Raw genomic sequence first — 17,526 nt, forward strand, 5'->3', positions numbered from 1 at the left:
CTTTCTGAATTTTCAGTCTTCACAAAAACATGGCAGTGATGTTTTCTGATTAAAAAGAATGAAGAAGAACCTTATCTCAGTGACAGTTCACAGCATCTCATCTAGTAAACAGAGAAACTGGATGACTCAATAATTTTTATTTAATTGCAGTTTTTTCCATTGGAAAGCTTCTTTTCTGGAAGCTTTCATCTTCAACTCAAATTGTTTTACAAAAAGATTGAAGGACATCCAGTCACAGAGCTCCTTGACATGTATTTTTTATACAAAAACAAGTAAAGAGGGAGATCTGTGCTTTATGTTTTCAGTACAGACAGATTGCTGTGGTAGTGGAAGGACATTTTTGACACTTAATGCCGGATTATTTTCAGAGTACAAATTACTTACTTTGACATTACTTACATTTTTGAAAAATTATGATCTGAAACCCCATTTGAGAGCTTAAGTGCTCTTTATGGCTGAAAATAATCTTCTCCAAAATGCACTTTATGGCAGATTATTGGTACAAATTAATACAAAACAAGAAAAGCACTCAGAGAGCGCAGTGCTCCACCAAGGCTGCTCATCTGTATCATTTTCGACGGATGAAATCTTTAATAAAAAATGACCCTGCAGGTGCTTGTTCTGCATGTGTACGTTATATATGGATACTGAATTGCGTGACCTAAATATGTAGCGGGCAGCGGGAATTGATGGGACTCAGAAATACCTCCACAATTTAATCGACTGTTCCTTGTATCATTTCTGACGGATAAGTCCCGACAAATTCACAGTGGTGGATTTTTAATGGAATCACAGTCATGTGATCATCAGCAGGCAGCTGACGTAGCTTTGACTTGTAATCATAGTTACAGTGATGGTGTGCCGCTATCTCACAATACAGAAATCTTTAACAAATCCGCATCACTGCCAAAATGTAATCACTTGGTCCTTGTGTAATTTCTGACCTTCCCTGAAAATTTCATCCATATCCATTAATCTGTTTTTGAGTAATGTTGCTAACAGACAGACAGGCGGACAAATGTACGCCGATCATCACATAACTCCACCGCGTTCTTTGGCAGAATAATGAGAATTAATACTTACATTTTGACATATTTGACGTGTAAAAATAACGATCTTAGAACCAGTTTGAGAGTTTAGAGGAGGAAAACCCACAAAGAAGCATCCATTTTCTGAGGAAAGCGCCTTTTTTCTCACCGTGTCATCTCTCAGGGCTTCTGCTAACAGTGTTTACTGCTGGAAAAGCTCAGTTTTTTGATTTGGTTTCTCAACAAAGCTCAATAAATTAGAACGATTCTGTAGCTCCTGTTAAACAGTTTGAGGAAAATGGCCTCTAATGGTTTATAAGTTTCACGTTGCTGCTTGCAATGGGGACGCAAAGACGCGAGCGACTGTGTTATTAGCGTTGGGGTGAAGGCTCGCAGGCTTAAACCCCCTCAGAGATTGTTGTGCTCACTGTTATCCTTGCGCCGATGTGTCTCGGCAATATTTATGGCCGCTGTGAAGTCCCAATGGCAGAGCGTGAGAGCTCTAATAAAATGTGCCTCCTCTCGGCCTGTCTCATGTCGTCTTTCAGCCTGTCTGTCTTTCTCCTGCTGCCCTTCTCCTCTTCTACTAATTGTGATTATTTATATCTTAACTAAGCAGTGGTGGGGCAGTAAGATGATATGCACTGTAAGTCAATGGAAGGAGATTTTCAGTCATTTGGTGCCAAGGTTAGCTACGGCAGCACAAAACCTTCAATACATCTCTGAAGTTGCAATTAGGGAATGGGACGTTGCACTGCAGGAATGTTGGATTTTCTTTTTTTTTACTTGCGTGTTGAAATACTTTTAAAGTGTCTAACCGACCATAATTCTTACTGTAGCTGTTTAGGCACTCAAATGCTGTCAATAAGAAAGGACTCTGTGCTGTTTGCTCTCAAGTATAAATCAAATAAAAGATAAAAAAAATATCCATTAAGGTAAGTGCAGCCTTTTCATAATTAAATTAAATTATCCACCCAAGCCAGCACTGAAACTTTAGCTTTAGAACTGCACACAGTAAAACTACATTTCAGTCTTTAGCCAGCACTGAAAGCATCCAACTTGTTTGAATAAACTTTATTGAAATTTTAACTTGTCCAACATGGTATCTGATTGACTGATTGACCTAAACGGTGTTAGCAGTTGAGTTGCAGCTTCTGTCTGTACAGGAATGCCGATTAAATGGTGTATTGTTCGTGAACACATTGTACAAGATTATTAAAATCACACCGTTGGCTGCTAACCCTGCTACCAACAGCTAATACACGGCTGAACTGTTCCGTGTCGGAGTTGTACTCTAGCATTATTGTTCCAGGAGGCGAGTATGACGACTTAAATAGACTTCTGACAGTAGCAGGTTGGATTACAGAGTGCATTGAACTGAGGAAGCTGCATACTAAACCAGACATCCTCTAAAATTGTCTCGGTACACTTATTGTTACTCCCATTGTTTAAAAAATGGTTTACTATAGTTTAAGAAATAATTCAGGGTTATTGTAAAAATGTCAGCTAACATGACGGTGCACAGGGAAAAGAAATATTTGCCAACATGACAGATGGGTTGTGAACAAGCTAACACCTTTTTCGAACTTAGTTGGAGACGTAAACCAAGAAGAATTGTGTAAATATTATATATATCACAGTTTATAGACCAACCACCTGGTGTAGCTTTGAGATACTGCAGCCACTGCATTTGTGCGTGCATCTATTTTTTCTGTTCCATCGTCAATGCTCCAGAACAATAGGCTAGGCTCATCTCTAGTTTGCCAAAAAACAAGGTAGTATAGATCATTTTTGATGTCTTAAATGAATTTGGCCAAAAACAACGTCACTGTAACTACTTAATACTCCATAAGGAAGTTATCATAAAGCTGCAGAATCTTCTTTTAAGGCTGTGTGTCGATGAAAGCATTTTTTCAGCTAAGAAATTTTGGTTGTTCTGATGTGTAATATCGACAAAAAAATGTGTTGCAAGTATTGACCAGCCAGCTGCCTCAGCTGACTGCTGCTTACCTGATAGATTTATGGTGACCAAAATGTTCCTCCAAGCATCGTTTTTCATGTTAATAATGTGGTAGTGTGTAGATGTAATCTGGTGCAGACATCAACACTCAGAGACCAGCAGTGATGGCTTATCCTAAATTGTTGTTTAGCTGTTATTCAGCACTCGTATAAGAAGGCTAAGTTGTGACGGTTGATGTAGTTTTTGTGGCGCTCACTTTGTGTAAAAAGTAGTCTCACTGTACCGGCCATTCTGTAGAACGTGATGGTTTGGCTGCACCACATTATCATTCTGCTGTATGGGGAAAACACAAACTGGCTTGTTTGGATTTCTTTCAACCAATCACAGTCATTGTGGGCGGAGCTAAACCAAAGTACTGAAAGGTGAAATTGTTTTAGATGCAGGGAGACGGAAAAGAAACAAACTAGCAGGGTTGCCTTCCTGTATGATCCAGATCCTCGTCAAAACTTGAAATTTTCAGTGCAATAGGTTGCTGCCCAGAGGTGGTCCTTGTTGTTTTCTTTAACCAATAAAATGGTAACACACTCAGCAGAAGGGAAAGACAAAACTGCCTGAAATGAGCGACCAATGGCAGGATTATACCTGCAACCTGCATCCAGAGAGTCAGACTATGTAAAAATTGACAATTTTACCCAAAGTTGAACTTTTTTCTAACTCTCAGTGACCATAAAAGAACGGCAACTCTTAGCGCAGAATAAACTCTGAGTGCCTTGTTGCATTGCTTCCGTTTGTAGCATTGTGTAAATATTTGGTGCTCCTATGCACCAACTGAAAAAATATACCATCTGGTAATTTACTGGATTTTTTTTTCCATGAAATGTTTTCTTCATAATGCTAATCTTAACTGATGAAAAGAGGTACATGGAATCCGGTTTGTCTGCTGAAATTACTTGCATTCACTGTCTTTAAAGGCACTCTTTGGAGTTTTTGACCAATAGCCGTGCTGTGGAGCAACATTTGAGTTAAACTGGTTCACGTTTCTATTGGATCGAACCTGCACATGAGGACAGTGGTGACACTTAATGGCACAAAGAGATGCAGGCAGGGAAGAAGAATGGTTAATTAGCAAACTTGACTGTAATTAATGCAAGCTGTAAGGTGTTCTTTAAAGTTGGAGTCATGCTCCACATTTTATTCTGTGTGCTTTTACACTTGTGGCTGGTTGTGTGTTTATAAATGGGGCTGTGATTCCCTCACAGGTTGATGAATGGTGCTGAGGACAGCTATGAAGCTGGCTGAAAGGTCCTCAGTAGCTGGGTAAATGATTAGGCTGTACTCAGCCACAATATTCACATTACTTCAGTGTCTGCAGGGCCAGGCACTGATCGATACTCTATTATTCTTCCACCTGAGCCAATCCCTGCATGGCAGGCCACCACAGGGAGCCCAGCGCCGCTGCTCAGACTCCACCAATCAATGCTGTTGCGGACGGCGAGAAGAAGATGATTAGATATCTTAACTCGCACACGGTCCCACGATGGCGCGACATCCAAACACTGCTTCACATTGTCGCACCGACTCGCAGGTACAGACGTCGTAGAGACAGGAAACAGTTCAGTGCTGGTCTGTAAGGTGAGAGGAGGCTGCTGGTAGACTGCAGGTCTCCAGGGAGCACTGCAGTGGTCTCTGCTTCTGATTAAAAGTTTGCTTTTGCAGCTTTCAGCTTTGCAGAGTCAGCAAATGGCTGACCTTGTGTGTGTGTGTGTGTGTGTGTGTGTGTGTGTGTGTGTGTGTGTGTGTGTGTGTGTGTGTGTGTGTGTGTGTGTGTGTGTGTGTGTGTGTGTGTGTGTGTGTGTGTGTGTGTTCTAGCTTTTGCTACATTGTGGGGGACCAAATGTCCCCACAACGGTAGGAAAACCGAAAACTATGTCACTTGTGGGGACCTCATTTCGGGCCCCACAAGTTTAAACAGTGTTTTCCTGGCCATGTTGTTGTTACTGAAAAAAGTAAAAATGCAAAAACGTTTCTTTAGAGTTAGCCATAGTTTTGGTTAGGGTTTGGTTAGGGTTAGGGGTTAGATATGAATGGGAGTCAATGGTAAGTCCCCACAATGATAGAAAAACATAATGTGTGTGTGTGTGTGCGCGCGCGTGCACGTCATCGTGTGCATATGCTGTGATCTGCCTTTGTGTACATACACATGACCTGTGAGGGCTGATGCCAGTACTGATGTTTATGATTGAAGCTGCAGGGTCGACAGGCCGACAGCCCACACTGTATGGATTGCCAGGTTATCACAGGGCTAACGCGCTGACAAATACATTCACACTTACATTCACACCATATCTTCAGTCTCCACTTCGCTTCAGCTGCAGTGTTTGGACTGTGGGAGGAAACCAGGGCTCTGGAGCTAAAACAATATGCAGACTTCACACAGAAACGCTGCAGCTTCACTGGTTTCTGACCACTGATCCATGCTGCTGAAGTCTGTCCAGAACCGCAAATATTTATCTTACAGGATTCTGATTTCGTCAGGGTGGAAATGTCTCTGACCAAAGTTCACAGTTTGTCACTGTAAATAGGTCCAATAGAGCTTAATAAAATTAGGTAATTATTGATTTTTCAAGTGTAACTGGGAGTAATTAATTTGATTATCTATTAATCTATAGATATCTAATCACTTGTCAAGTTGCCAGACCATCTTGAAACTGCAGATTTTTCTTCAAAACAGCCCAAAACCCAAAGACTTGCAATTTAACAGTTGCATAGATTCGAGAAAAGCATCAAAAGGTCATATTTATTAAGTACTAGAACTTCACCTATTGCCAAATTTCAATTGGTCAGTTGTGCAGATTAGATTTCAGGGACAGTTTAAAGACCTAAACATGAGATTTTTGATCTGTAAAGTCTGAATGTTTGACATGATCACCAAACATATGTTAACATTTGAAGGACCTTAGCTATGACTGTCACTATTACACACTAATTAGTGGTCTCTTGGTTGATCGGTTGGTCACTATGCTCTTATCTTACCAAATCCACAGTGGTTGGACTTGAATGTGCTGTGTCAACAGCCTTCAAGGATTGATCTATTTTTGTTGCAGAAGTAGCAGACTACTTGTAAACATGCCTGTGTTTTCACAAATCAACCAACTTTATGGTCAAACTTGTTTAATGTTTACTGAGCATTTAATTGTAGTTGGCTACAAATTAATTGAAAACATGTCAAAGAAGCCACTGATATAGCTGCATTTTATATAAAGAAATGGCCAAAGAATTGAGTTTAAACATCGGAAACAGCATTTTGTGTGTCACAGCTCAACAACCAACATAATGTAATGTCTAAAAACGACAGCTAGCTTGTTAGTGTCATGTTCCTAAAGCTTTATTGTGCTAAGATCACGAGCTGATATAGTTCTGTTTTCAAAAATCATTTAAGTATGTGCAGGTGAAGGTCTTCTCTGAGTCTTATTGTCATTTCTGTATAAAACGAGAAAAGCACTCAGAGAGCAAAGTTTGACAGCTGAAATCTTTAAGAAACTTGTGGCAGAAATCATGACACTATAGAAAGTGTCCATTTAATATAGATGTACCCACAAACAAAGTGACCTTGTGCTGAGCACACGCGTGTGCATGTGTATGTTATGTATGGATACCTAAAAATGAAGTGTCTGGCGGGAATTGATAGGACTCAGAAATACCCCCCCCCCCAATTTCATCAATTGTTTCTTTTATCATTTCCGTCCATTTGTAGTAGAATCACAATCATGTGATCGTCAGCAGGCTGCTGATGTAGTGTTCACTTGTTGTCATGGTTACAGTGATGCCGTGCTGCTATCTTGCAATGATACAGAAATCTTTATCAAATGCTCGGATCCAGACTATAAGCTGCATCACTGCCAAAATCTAATCACTTGGTCCTTGTGTAATTTCTAACCTTCACTGAAAATTTCATCCAAATCCGTTATTCCGTTTGTAAATAATGTTGCTAACAAAGAGACAGACAGACAAACCAGCGCTGATCGTCTCATACTCTGCCGAAGCTCCGCCTTCTTGGCGGAGTAATAATAGTCAGGTTAAAATGGTTTATTTTGCTGTAAACACTAGCTTTTTATGTTTGTTTATAACTGATTTAGACTTAGACGACTTTATGAATCCCCAGAGAGAAATTAAGATGTTACAATAGCATGGATGCTCAATAAAGGGGTAAACAACAAGACAACACAGAATATTATGGTATGAAGTGAAGATAAGATCAAATAAAAATGAAATGAAGTGAAATAAGATAAAAAATATGTAAAATACAATAGTGAAAAATCAACAGAATATATACTGACAGTCAATAGAAACTTTGAGGTAGAAATGTCCGCAGAATTCTACTTGTAGGGGGGTTGTAATTATTCATTGTGGATTTACTGATGATCTAGTGCCCTGGTAGTTGAGATAATGATGAGTTGTCATTTTGTCATGATTCATTGCACATAGGTTGGTCACTTTGCTAAAGTGAACCAAATACACACCAAGCAATACTCAGTGAGTATCTGCACAATTTGAGAATGGGTTTTGAAGGCCTAATATAAAGGCCCAAAAAAGGCCACCATTGTTAGTCCAGTGAACAGCATCATGCCGCGTCTATCACATGAACAACGTCTCCGGGCACTGGGTATGGTGGAGGCCGGTTTGAGCTACAGTGATGTAGCCAGGCGTATGGGCTGTTCCCAACCCACAATCAGAAGCCTGGTCCAAAGCATGTGCCGACGGATTGCTGCCTGCATCCAAGCAAACAGAGGCCATACTCGGTATTGACTGTTGTGACTTTGTGTTTGGCAGGTGCCGTTTTCTTTTGAGAAATTCTTTATTTTGAAATCATTCTTGAAACTTTAGATTTTTGTTTCTGTATGCCAATATGCTAAACAAATGATTCATAAGAAGAAAATCCAGTTTCGGGCTTCAAAATAAAAATTATGTTGAAAAATATGGTCTCAAAGTTTTTAATGACTGTCAGTGTACAAGAGTAATAGAATGTGGTTGGATTTGCAAATGAAATAAAAAAAAAGGTGCAGATAAGTTTACATTATTATTTAGGCTAGTAAAGCTAGCAGTGCACAATGACCCATTTAGTAAAAATGTTTTTCCCCAACATTTTATTCGGATGACTACAGCATTAGTTTTATATCTACAAGTTATGTGTCTAACTATGTCTGTTGTTTTTTTGTAGGTGTTCCTTGACATATTTTTTAAGTACCTTATTGTTTTAATCTGTCTTAGCCTCGTGCAGCTGCTCTGCTTTCTCAGTGTTTATGGATAGCTGTTAGCAAGCTACCGTAGCTGTAATTGTACCAAAGCTACTAAAGCTGTTCCTCTTCTGGTGTTTAAGGTGCTTTAAGGTGCATTATCACTGCGCTTCGGGCTGCACGAGTGCTGACGTTGTTGGCGTCCAGCCCAGGAAAATAGCATTGATTACAATCAGACCTGACAAGCACGTGCACATGTGTGGCGGCAAACAACACTGATACGTCACATCTTGATTTAATACAGATACTGAAAATTTGCTGAAGAGATAAAAAACCCTCGATGCTGTGGTCGGAAAATCAGCTGACGTCGTGTCAGTGCCGCTGTGCGTTTGTTGCATGAGTAAATGCTCACGTGCTCTCTCCCCCTATCTCCCTCTTTTACTTTTCTAACCCTAGTTGAGTGCTGTGAGTGTGTAAAGATAAAGAGCTGTTAAGTAGTGCTGCGCTTTCCGCTGTCGGTTGAGTAATGGCCGAGGTGCCCATCGACCTGCCGGTCCTATAAAGCAGAGAGCAGAAGCACACGGACTGTTCACACCCAGAACACTGCAGGTTCAACTCTGCAGGACACAGGAGAGATGAAGCTGTTCTGTGCTTTTTACTGAGCTGGTGTTCACCTGAAATTAAAAATCAGATACTGGCCAGTCACTGAGATGATGGGTATGATGCAGTTTGTTTTAATTCACCTTTTATTGTAAAATCAATACGTCATGATGTGGCATTAACCTCAGAATCCATTAGATGCTCGTATGGATGAGTGTTTTTGACTGGTACATGATGATCTGAATAGTATTTCAGTTCAGTCTGACTTCTTTCTTTATAAAAATCGTTGTTACCATAAAAAAAAGGATAAAACGGATTTGTTGTTGTGGATTTGCGCCTGCAGATGGACGTTTCCCATGGCAACAGCTGACTGACATTTGAAAAGTGGTGTGAAATGAAGTCAAGATTTCCTATATAGCACTTTTAAAACAACAGACAAAATGCTTTCCAGTCAATAAAAACTAAAAAAAAAAAACACAAAAAATATACTAGTCTATTAGTATTACAGAGTGACTTAACAAGTTTAAATATTTAGGTTAAGACCCCTATAATGTTGTTAGTGGTGTGATTTTACCTGAATGATTTACATGTTGTTGATTAAAATCTTATAAAAATATATAAAATACTCCTTTACCTGACTAATAAATATTAAGGCTAAGACCCTACAGTAATATAATTAAGGAGAAAAACATACTAATGAAATAATATAACTAAAACCCTTTGATATTTGGAGCTTAACCAAGCAAATCTATGATATTGAGGCTACAAAAATATGCACGAGAGCCCAACGAATCCAAGGATTCTCTGGATCCCTATTAGCAAGCATTGTTTTTTTTTATTTGTAGGTTTATTTTATGTGAATTGTTTTGTGTTGTTTTTGTATATTTTACTTGAGAGTTGCTTTTTTGGTTATTTATTTCATTTTATTATTATTATTTTTATCGCGACGTTGGAGAGGAACACCTCACTTATAACGGGAACAGATTTGCAGCAGACTCAGGCTAAAGGAGGGCTACCTGTTTATCTAAGGTGTTAATGAATGGGACTAATGCTGTAGTTCAGTCTTCTTTATTCCAAATTTATTTACTTCAAGCAAATTGAAATTTTCAGAGGTTGTTTATGGTTGGTGATTCGGTGTAACTTGAACTTTCGTAAGTATGGTTCTCTTATTTGATACCTGTATCATGCACTACCGTTCAGAAGTTTGGGGTCACTTACCAATGTCCTTATTTTTGAAAGAAAAGCAATTTTTTCAATGAAGATAACATTAAATGAATCAGAAATACAGTCTAGACATTGTTAATGTGATAAATGACTATTCTAGCTGGAAACGGCAGATTTTTAATGGAATATCTACATAGAGGTACAGAGGAACATTTGCAGCAACCATCACTCCTGTGTTCTAATGCTACATTGTGTTAGCTAATGGTGATGAAAGGCTAACTGATGATTAGAAAACCCTTGTGCAGTTACAGTGGGTACGGAAAGTATTCAGACACCTTGAAATTTTTCACTCTCTATGCCATTACAAGGTAATTCCGTGTGGTTTCACCAGATGGTGGTTGCCACACTATCTTCAAATTAGTCCTAAATTTGTATGCCATTAGATAGTCACAAAACTCACAAAATTGTAGGCCTGTAGCTCAAATAGTTTGAGTTGTGGGGGTCTGAAATTTTCAGAATTTGGGCTATAAAAAGCCTCGCCAGCATTTTTTGCATCTTTAAGTGGTTATTTCTCAGCCTCTAAACATACCAGAGAGCTGTGAGTTGGTAAACAAGGCATGTAGCTAGTGCCCCATAAACATCCCCAGGTGTTTCCCTACACTCTTTGTTCATAATGTATGTCTGTCATTACACTTTTTGAAGGTAGTCGCCTTTAACAACTAACATTTCAAAAAGAACAAAACATACATAATACTACCATTGGAATGACTACTAATACTTGTATCCTAATTTAAAGTCCTGAAAAGCAAAAAACGATTTTGACATTACCCATGCCATTTTGAGTAAGAATATCTCAGTAACTACAAATATAACCCTGCTGCTTTTTTGCACAGTGATAGAAGACAGATGGAACTGTCTTGTAGAAAAATTTGGGGTCTCTGGTACCTGTCCCACACTGAGATTTTTGCCACCAAAAATAGCCAATTAAAAATCTCGTCCAACTTTGGGAGCTCATATTTTCCAAACTGAGGTACCTAGAAAGCTCCAGTTTGCTAAGTTATCAGACAAGTTTGTGTAGAATGGAACCCAGGGATGTTAGAACACTTCTGTGCAGTATTTCTAGTACTTTTAAGGTCCCAAACTCCACTCGTGAGTAGGTGTCTCTTAATTTTTTAGCATTTTTAGCAAGCCCCCACGGCCTGCAGAGTGTAGGGAAACACCTGGGGATGTTTGTGGGGCACTAGCTACATGCAGAGGCCTTGTTTACCAACTCACAGCTCTCTGGTATGTCTAGAGGCTGAGAAATAACCACTTAAAGATGCAAAAAATGCTGGTGAGGCTTTTTATAGCCCAAATTCTGAAAATTTCAGACCCCCACAACTCAGAAACTATTTGAGCTACAGGCCTACAATTTTGCATAGAAAGTGCTTTTGTGACTATCTAATGGCATGCAAATTTAGGACTAATTTGAAAATGGTGCAGCAACACCCCCAAGGAATATCTGGTCATTTCACCTGGAATGACCCTACAGCCATTTGCCAAAATCAAAAAAAGTTCATTTTATTTCTCATTAATGGACACTCAGCACCCCATCTTCACAGAAAAAAACAGAAATGTAGAATTTTTTGCAAATTTATTAAAAGAGAAAAACTGAAATATCACATGGTCATAAGTATTCAGACCCTTTGCAGCGACATTCATATTTAACTCACATGCTGTCCATTTCTTCTGATCCTCCTCGAGATGGTTCTGCTTCTTTATTAGAGTCCCACTGTACCCACTGTATGAGTTTTCATAAAAAAGATGATCTTGCCTGGATGACCCTTTTTGTCACATTTTGTAAGCCATACTAAACTATGATATATTTATACATCCTGTTTTCAGAGGAAAAGGTGAATTTTGAACTTTATATTATGTGCATATGTTGAGATATTTGATTCATTTGTAAAAAGTGCAAATAATTTTAACTTCTTTGGCATGGCTCCTCTTCTTTACAGTACGTCACCTTTGCTCATAAACATAAAAGCAAAGGGCCGCATGTCTTTCTTTAACAGCCTGTTTCACATCATCCCAGGTGTGTGGGTTTTACGTGGATGCAGGTACAGTCGGGGGTAGAGTTTAGTGCACACTGGAGAGAGAAAGCAGCAGCAGCTCGATGACCGTGTTGTTTGCAGTAACAGGCGTCCGTCTGCACACGTCGTGGCAGAAAGTGGACCTTGGTGCAGCAGCCTCGACAAATGTGATTTCACAAACGCACGCAGGCCTCCCACTCAGGGGTAGAAGATCATGAACGTGATACGTGGGAGCTGAAGGACAGATGGTATCTTTCTGATTCATCAGCTGGCCTTAATAACTCATTTATGCACCTCTGTTTCTCGTACTGTGGACTGTAGACACAGCTCGGTAACAACAAACAACCTTTTTAGAGTCTTTTAAAAGAATAATGATCTGTGCAATACTAATACCTACCACTGGCATGTGCAAAACTGTTATTTCCATGTGTGTTTTTATTTTAGTGCTACATTTCCTAAATGTTTGCACTGTCTTTGCTGCTGTAACACTCACATTCAAATCAGATCTAGTTTAGTTATATAGGACATTTCAAAACAGCCTGAGTTGACCAATGTGATGTAAATATTCTAACATGAGAAGCAACAAATTTCATGCAAAAAAAGCAAGAAAGAAAGGGTAAAAACTTGTAAAATACAAAAAAAATGAAGACAAAGCAGGGTGTCAACTTGTGCAATCAAATTCTAAAATGAAATCCTAAAATTTTTAAATCACTGAGAACAACTAAAGAGCGATTTAAAATACTTTAAGTGTCAATGAAGCAGGAAATATGGTTGAAATCTCACTGACCTCCATTGTAGGGATAGACTAGGGGTGTTTAAAACAGCAAGTCTTGTTTCAAATGTAAATCTTCACAGCCAGAGATAATATGAGCATCTTCAAGGTTTAAATTGTCAGAGAATTATTTTGTAAATGTGAAGTGAGCATGTCCAGTAACTAGTTCTCTGTCTTTGTAGGAGCTGTGTGAAGACCCCCACCTGTTTGTAGACGGCATCAGTGCTCACGACCTTCACCAGGGGCAGCTGGGGAACTGCTGGTTCGTAGCGGCTTGTTCCAGTCTGGCCTCCAGAGAGTCTCTGTGGCAAAAAGTAAGTCTACATAGGTTTGTTTTTCTTCCTTCTTTTAATATTTCTTAATCTTCTGCTGCTTCTCCTCCTCCTTGATCTCCTTCATCTTCTGCTTCCTCCACTCTTCCTCTTTCTCCTCCTTCTTCTTCTTGTCCTCTTTCTTCTCGTGCTTTTCCTCCTCCTTCCTCTACTTATTCTTCCTCTTCTTATTCTCCTCCTCCTCCTATTTCTTCGTCTTCTTCCTCCTCTTTCTCCTTCTTCTTCTTCTTCCTCATCTTCTTCTTTCTGCTCTTCCTCCTCCTCATCTTCTTCTCCTCTTCTTTCTCCTTCTTCCTCTACTTCTTCTCTCTCTTCTTCCTCTTATTCCTCCGCTTTCTCTTTCTTCTTCCTTCTTCTTCCTTCTTCCTCTTTTTCCTCTCTTTCTCCTTCTCCGTCCTTCTCCTCTTCTTCCTCTTCCTCCTCTTCTTCTTCCTCTTCCCCTTTTTCTACTACTTCTTCTCATCATTCTCCTCCTTTTCATTTTCTTCTTCTTGTTCTTCTCCTTCTGTTCCTCCTCCTCCTCCTTCTTCTCATCCTCTTTCTCTGCTTCTCCTCTTAATCCTTTGCCTCCTCTTTGTTCTCCTTTTCCTTTGTTTCATCTGCCTTGTTCTCCTCCCTCTTCTGCTGCTTTTTCTTTATCCCCTCAGCGTCCTCCTTCTCCCTCTTCTTGTTCTCCTTCTTTTCTTTTCTTCTTCTCCTCCTCGCCTATCTCCTTCCCGTCCTCTTTCTTCTCTTTCATTTTCAAATCAAACACTACATCAGTGTTTGATAAACCTGACCCTGCAGAACCAAGACCGACTGATCAAACGGCTTCAGTTTGTCTTATGTCTGTTATTACAGTAACATCTTCACATTTTGTTCTGTTAAAAGCTACTTTTGATAACCTAAAAAATATTTGTGTACCAGTTAAACAATGATAAGCGGGTAGACAGAGTCTGGACAGCTGTTTTCCTTCTCTTCCAGTCTTTATACTGAGCTATGCTAACCACGTGCTGACCCCTTTTAAATCAGCCTCTCACCAAAATGTTGGACTGTTCCTTTAACCCTTTACGCTTCAGTGCGTCGTAGGTGTACCGCCGGCGGTACACCTACTAATTTGCATAGGAATTTCAAGAATGTCCGACGGCTGCAAACCCGATTATACAAACACTATACGCCGATGGAAAGCTTAGATTCTCATGAATCCGCCGGTATAAACCACTTTCAGATGCGATTACCACAGCGGGTGAGAAAAACACATTTGTCCGACAAAAACGAATATTCATCCATCCGTTCTCTATACACGGCTTCAACACACACAGCGCGACTCACATTTCCGGGTTCATTATTACACACAGAAAAAAAGATTCCACCAAAAACGGCCATAATCCAACCTTTTACATCCAGATGACACAAGCCAGTAAACTGTTTTGTCCAAAACATGTCCTGAAGTCGGTATAAAATCCCCGAATCGGTCGTTTTCAAGGAAATGCACCTCGCGATGTGCGTCCAATATTCCCTGTATTTTTCGTCATTTTTTTATTTAAGAATAGAATATTAGCGATTTTTTGTACTGAAAACGGCTGGAATTGACTGAAGCTTAAAGGGTTAAAATAGCACAACTAAAGACTGCAGCCAATGTCCAGCTGATGGCTAACAAACTCATATGTGTGAGTAAATTGTAATCCCATGCTTTGCTTTTGCTCTCACAAATGCCCCCTGCTACAGATTTAACCTGATCAGGCTGAATGGCTTCTAAAAAAATGTTTCCAGTGATGCCAACCACACTGTGAAAACATTAAGGGACGATCAGCCCAGTAATGATGAGGTAACTGAAAGATAATCGAAAAGAGAAGGTTCCCTGCACAAAAATGGGGATAGTATGTTGTGAAAAAGTGAGGGGCTACATGTGCTTGATGGGGGGAAAAAAAAAATCTCGATTTTGGGTTTAAGTGTCTCATTAGGAACCGTTATGATAGGAAGTAAACAAAGAATGCAGTTGCATCATTACAGCACTTTGCCATCAGTCACTGGAAGCCTGATCAGTGGAAGCTTAATGTGGAGTCTCTGAGGAGCTGGAAGCCTGGATTGATGTCCTGTGATTGCGGTTTTATTAGAGTGTTTTTTCATTTTATTTCACTTGGCCAATCGGCAGGGGAGTGCTACAATGCTAATGTATACTCAGGATGAATGAATCCACAGACAGACAGATAGATGAGAACCTATTAGGACTTCTTTACATACAGTATATGCCGACAGATTTACATGTTGGCTTCATCCTTAAATACAGTGGGAGAAATAAGTATTGAACACATCACCAGTTTCCTGAGTAAATATATGTCTAAAGGTGCAATTGACTTGATATTTTTACAAGATGTAGGTAACAACCCGTGCAGTTGACACATGCAAAGAAATCAAAACACAAATGGCCATAAATTAAATTATGTGCAATAATATGAAATAACACAGGAAAAAAGTATTGGACGCATATACTGAAATTTATTTAATATTTTGTACAAAAGCCTTTGCTGGTAATAACAGCTTCAAGACGCCTCCTGTATTGAGAAACAAGTGTCATGCAATGCTCAGGTGGGATTTTGGCCCATTCTTCCATACAAAAAAATCCTGAAGGTGCCTGGGGCCTCTCCGATGAACTCTGATCTTTAGTTCTTTCCATAGATTTTCAATTGGGTTCAAGTCAGGTGACTGGCTGGGCCATTCCAGTAACTTTATTTTCTTTCTTTGAAACCAATTGAAAGTTTCCTTGGCTGTGTGTTTGGGATCATCATCTTGTTGAAATGTCCACCCTCGTTTCATCTTCATCATTCTGACAGATGGCAGCAGATTCTTATCAAGAATATCCCTGTACATTTGCCCATTCATCTTCCCTTCAATTACACTGAGTTTGCCAGTACCATTTGCTGAAAAACAGCCCCATACCATGATGTTCCCACCCCCAGACTTTACAGTAGGTATGGTGTTTTGGGGGTGATAAGCTGTGCCATTTTTCCTCCACACATGGTTAGTATGATTGTGTCCAAACAGCTCAATTTTGGACTCATCTGACCAGATCATATTCTCCCAGTACTTCACCGGCTTGTCCAAATTCTCTGCAGCAAACTTTAAACGAGCTTTAACATGTTTTTTGTTAAGCAATGGTGTTTTGCGTGGTGAGCGTGCGTACAGGCCATTGCGGTTGAGTGTATTACTAATAGTTCTTTTAGAAACAAATGTACCTGCCAATTCCAAATCTTTTTTTAGCTCTCCACAAGTGAACCTTGGCTCTTGGACTACTCTTCTTACAATTCTTTTCACTCCTCTGTCAGAAATCTTGCGAGGAGCACCTGGTCGTGGCTTGTTTATGATGAAATGATGATCTTTCCATTTTCTGATAATGGCTCCAACAGTACTCAGAGGGATATTCAGGAGTTTAGAAATCCTTCTATACCCCATTCCCTCACTATGTTTTGCAACAATAAGGTTGCGCATGTCTTGCGAAAGCTCCTTGCTTTTACCCATCATGAGGTGTTTCTTTTGTGAGACCTTGATAATGTGACAGCCTCTTATAGGCCTTCAGTTGGGACTGAACCAGCTGACATGAATTTGCACTGATTGCTTTCCATTTACTGGTTGAGTTTAGCAGGAGTTTTTACATCCCATGCTTGTTATAGAATCCCTTTCTTTCAGGTGTTCAATACTTTTTTCCTGTGTTATTTCATATTATTGCACATAATTTAATTTATGGCCATTTGTGTTTTGATTTCTTTGCATGTGTCAACTGCATGGGTTGTTACCTACATCTTGTAAAAATATCAAGTCAATTGCACTTTTAGAAATATATTTACTCAGGAAACTGGTGATGTGTTCTATACTTATTTCCCCCACTGTAAACCAGAGCCTTGTGAGCATGACTCAAGTGTAAACTGAGTGGCGTCACAGCAAATTTATTGAGTTTTTTTTTTAGTTATTTCAGAAGTTTATTTCAGAAGTTTAACCTTTTAACTCCTACCTGCACATGTCCATGTATCTTATTTCTTACAGTTTCCTGCTTACTCTAAACTTTATACCTCTTTTGGAACCCCAGCAACACCTTTACCGTTCCCTATAGTTTGACTCAGTACAACTTATTCTACCACTTTAGGAATGTTTGTCTACAAGCTGAGAAATACTTTAAATAAGGATCTTGTTCCTGCTTCTGAGGGAACTTTATTTTCACCTTATACAGTGTCCTAAAAAAATGTGCCAATACTATAGTGAAACTCATGTTTTTCATGCTGCCAAAAAAGTAAAAATCTCAAGGCTTTCCAGACTCTGGAGATGCCCTGTGGAGTTAGACAGTAGCAGCAGAGTTCTGGAAGTTGTGAGGTCGGACACCCATGGATGTG

At 39.5% G+C, this 17,526-nt stretch overlaps 1 protein-coding gene across 1 annotated transcript in view; it reads left to right on the forward strand.

Moving 5' to 3' along the window:
- The window catches only part of capn5b (calpain 5b), an 84,144-nt gene that overhangs the window by 20,531 nt on the left and 46,087 nt on the right, over positions 1-17,526 (forward strand). The window contains exon 3 of the mRNA XM_022214956.2: positions 13,013-13,144. Within this exon, the coding sequence (XP_022070648.2) occupies positions 13,013-13,144 (132 nt within the window). The remainder of the gene's footprint in view (positions 1-13,012; positions 13,145-17,526) is intronic.

Source organism: Acanthochromis polyacanthus, chromosome 17 (assembly GCF_021347895.1).
Source record: "Acanthochromis polyacanthus isolate Apoly-LR-REF ecotype Palm Island chromosome 17, KAUST_Apoly_ChrSc, whole genome shotgun sequence".
Classification (NCBI taxonomy): Eukaryota; Metazoa; Chordata; class Actinopteri; family Pomacentridae; genus Acanthochromis; species Acanthochromis polyacanthus.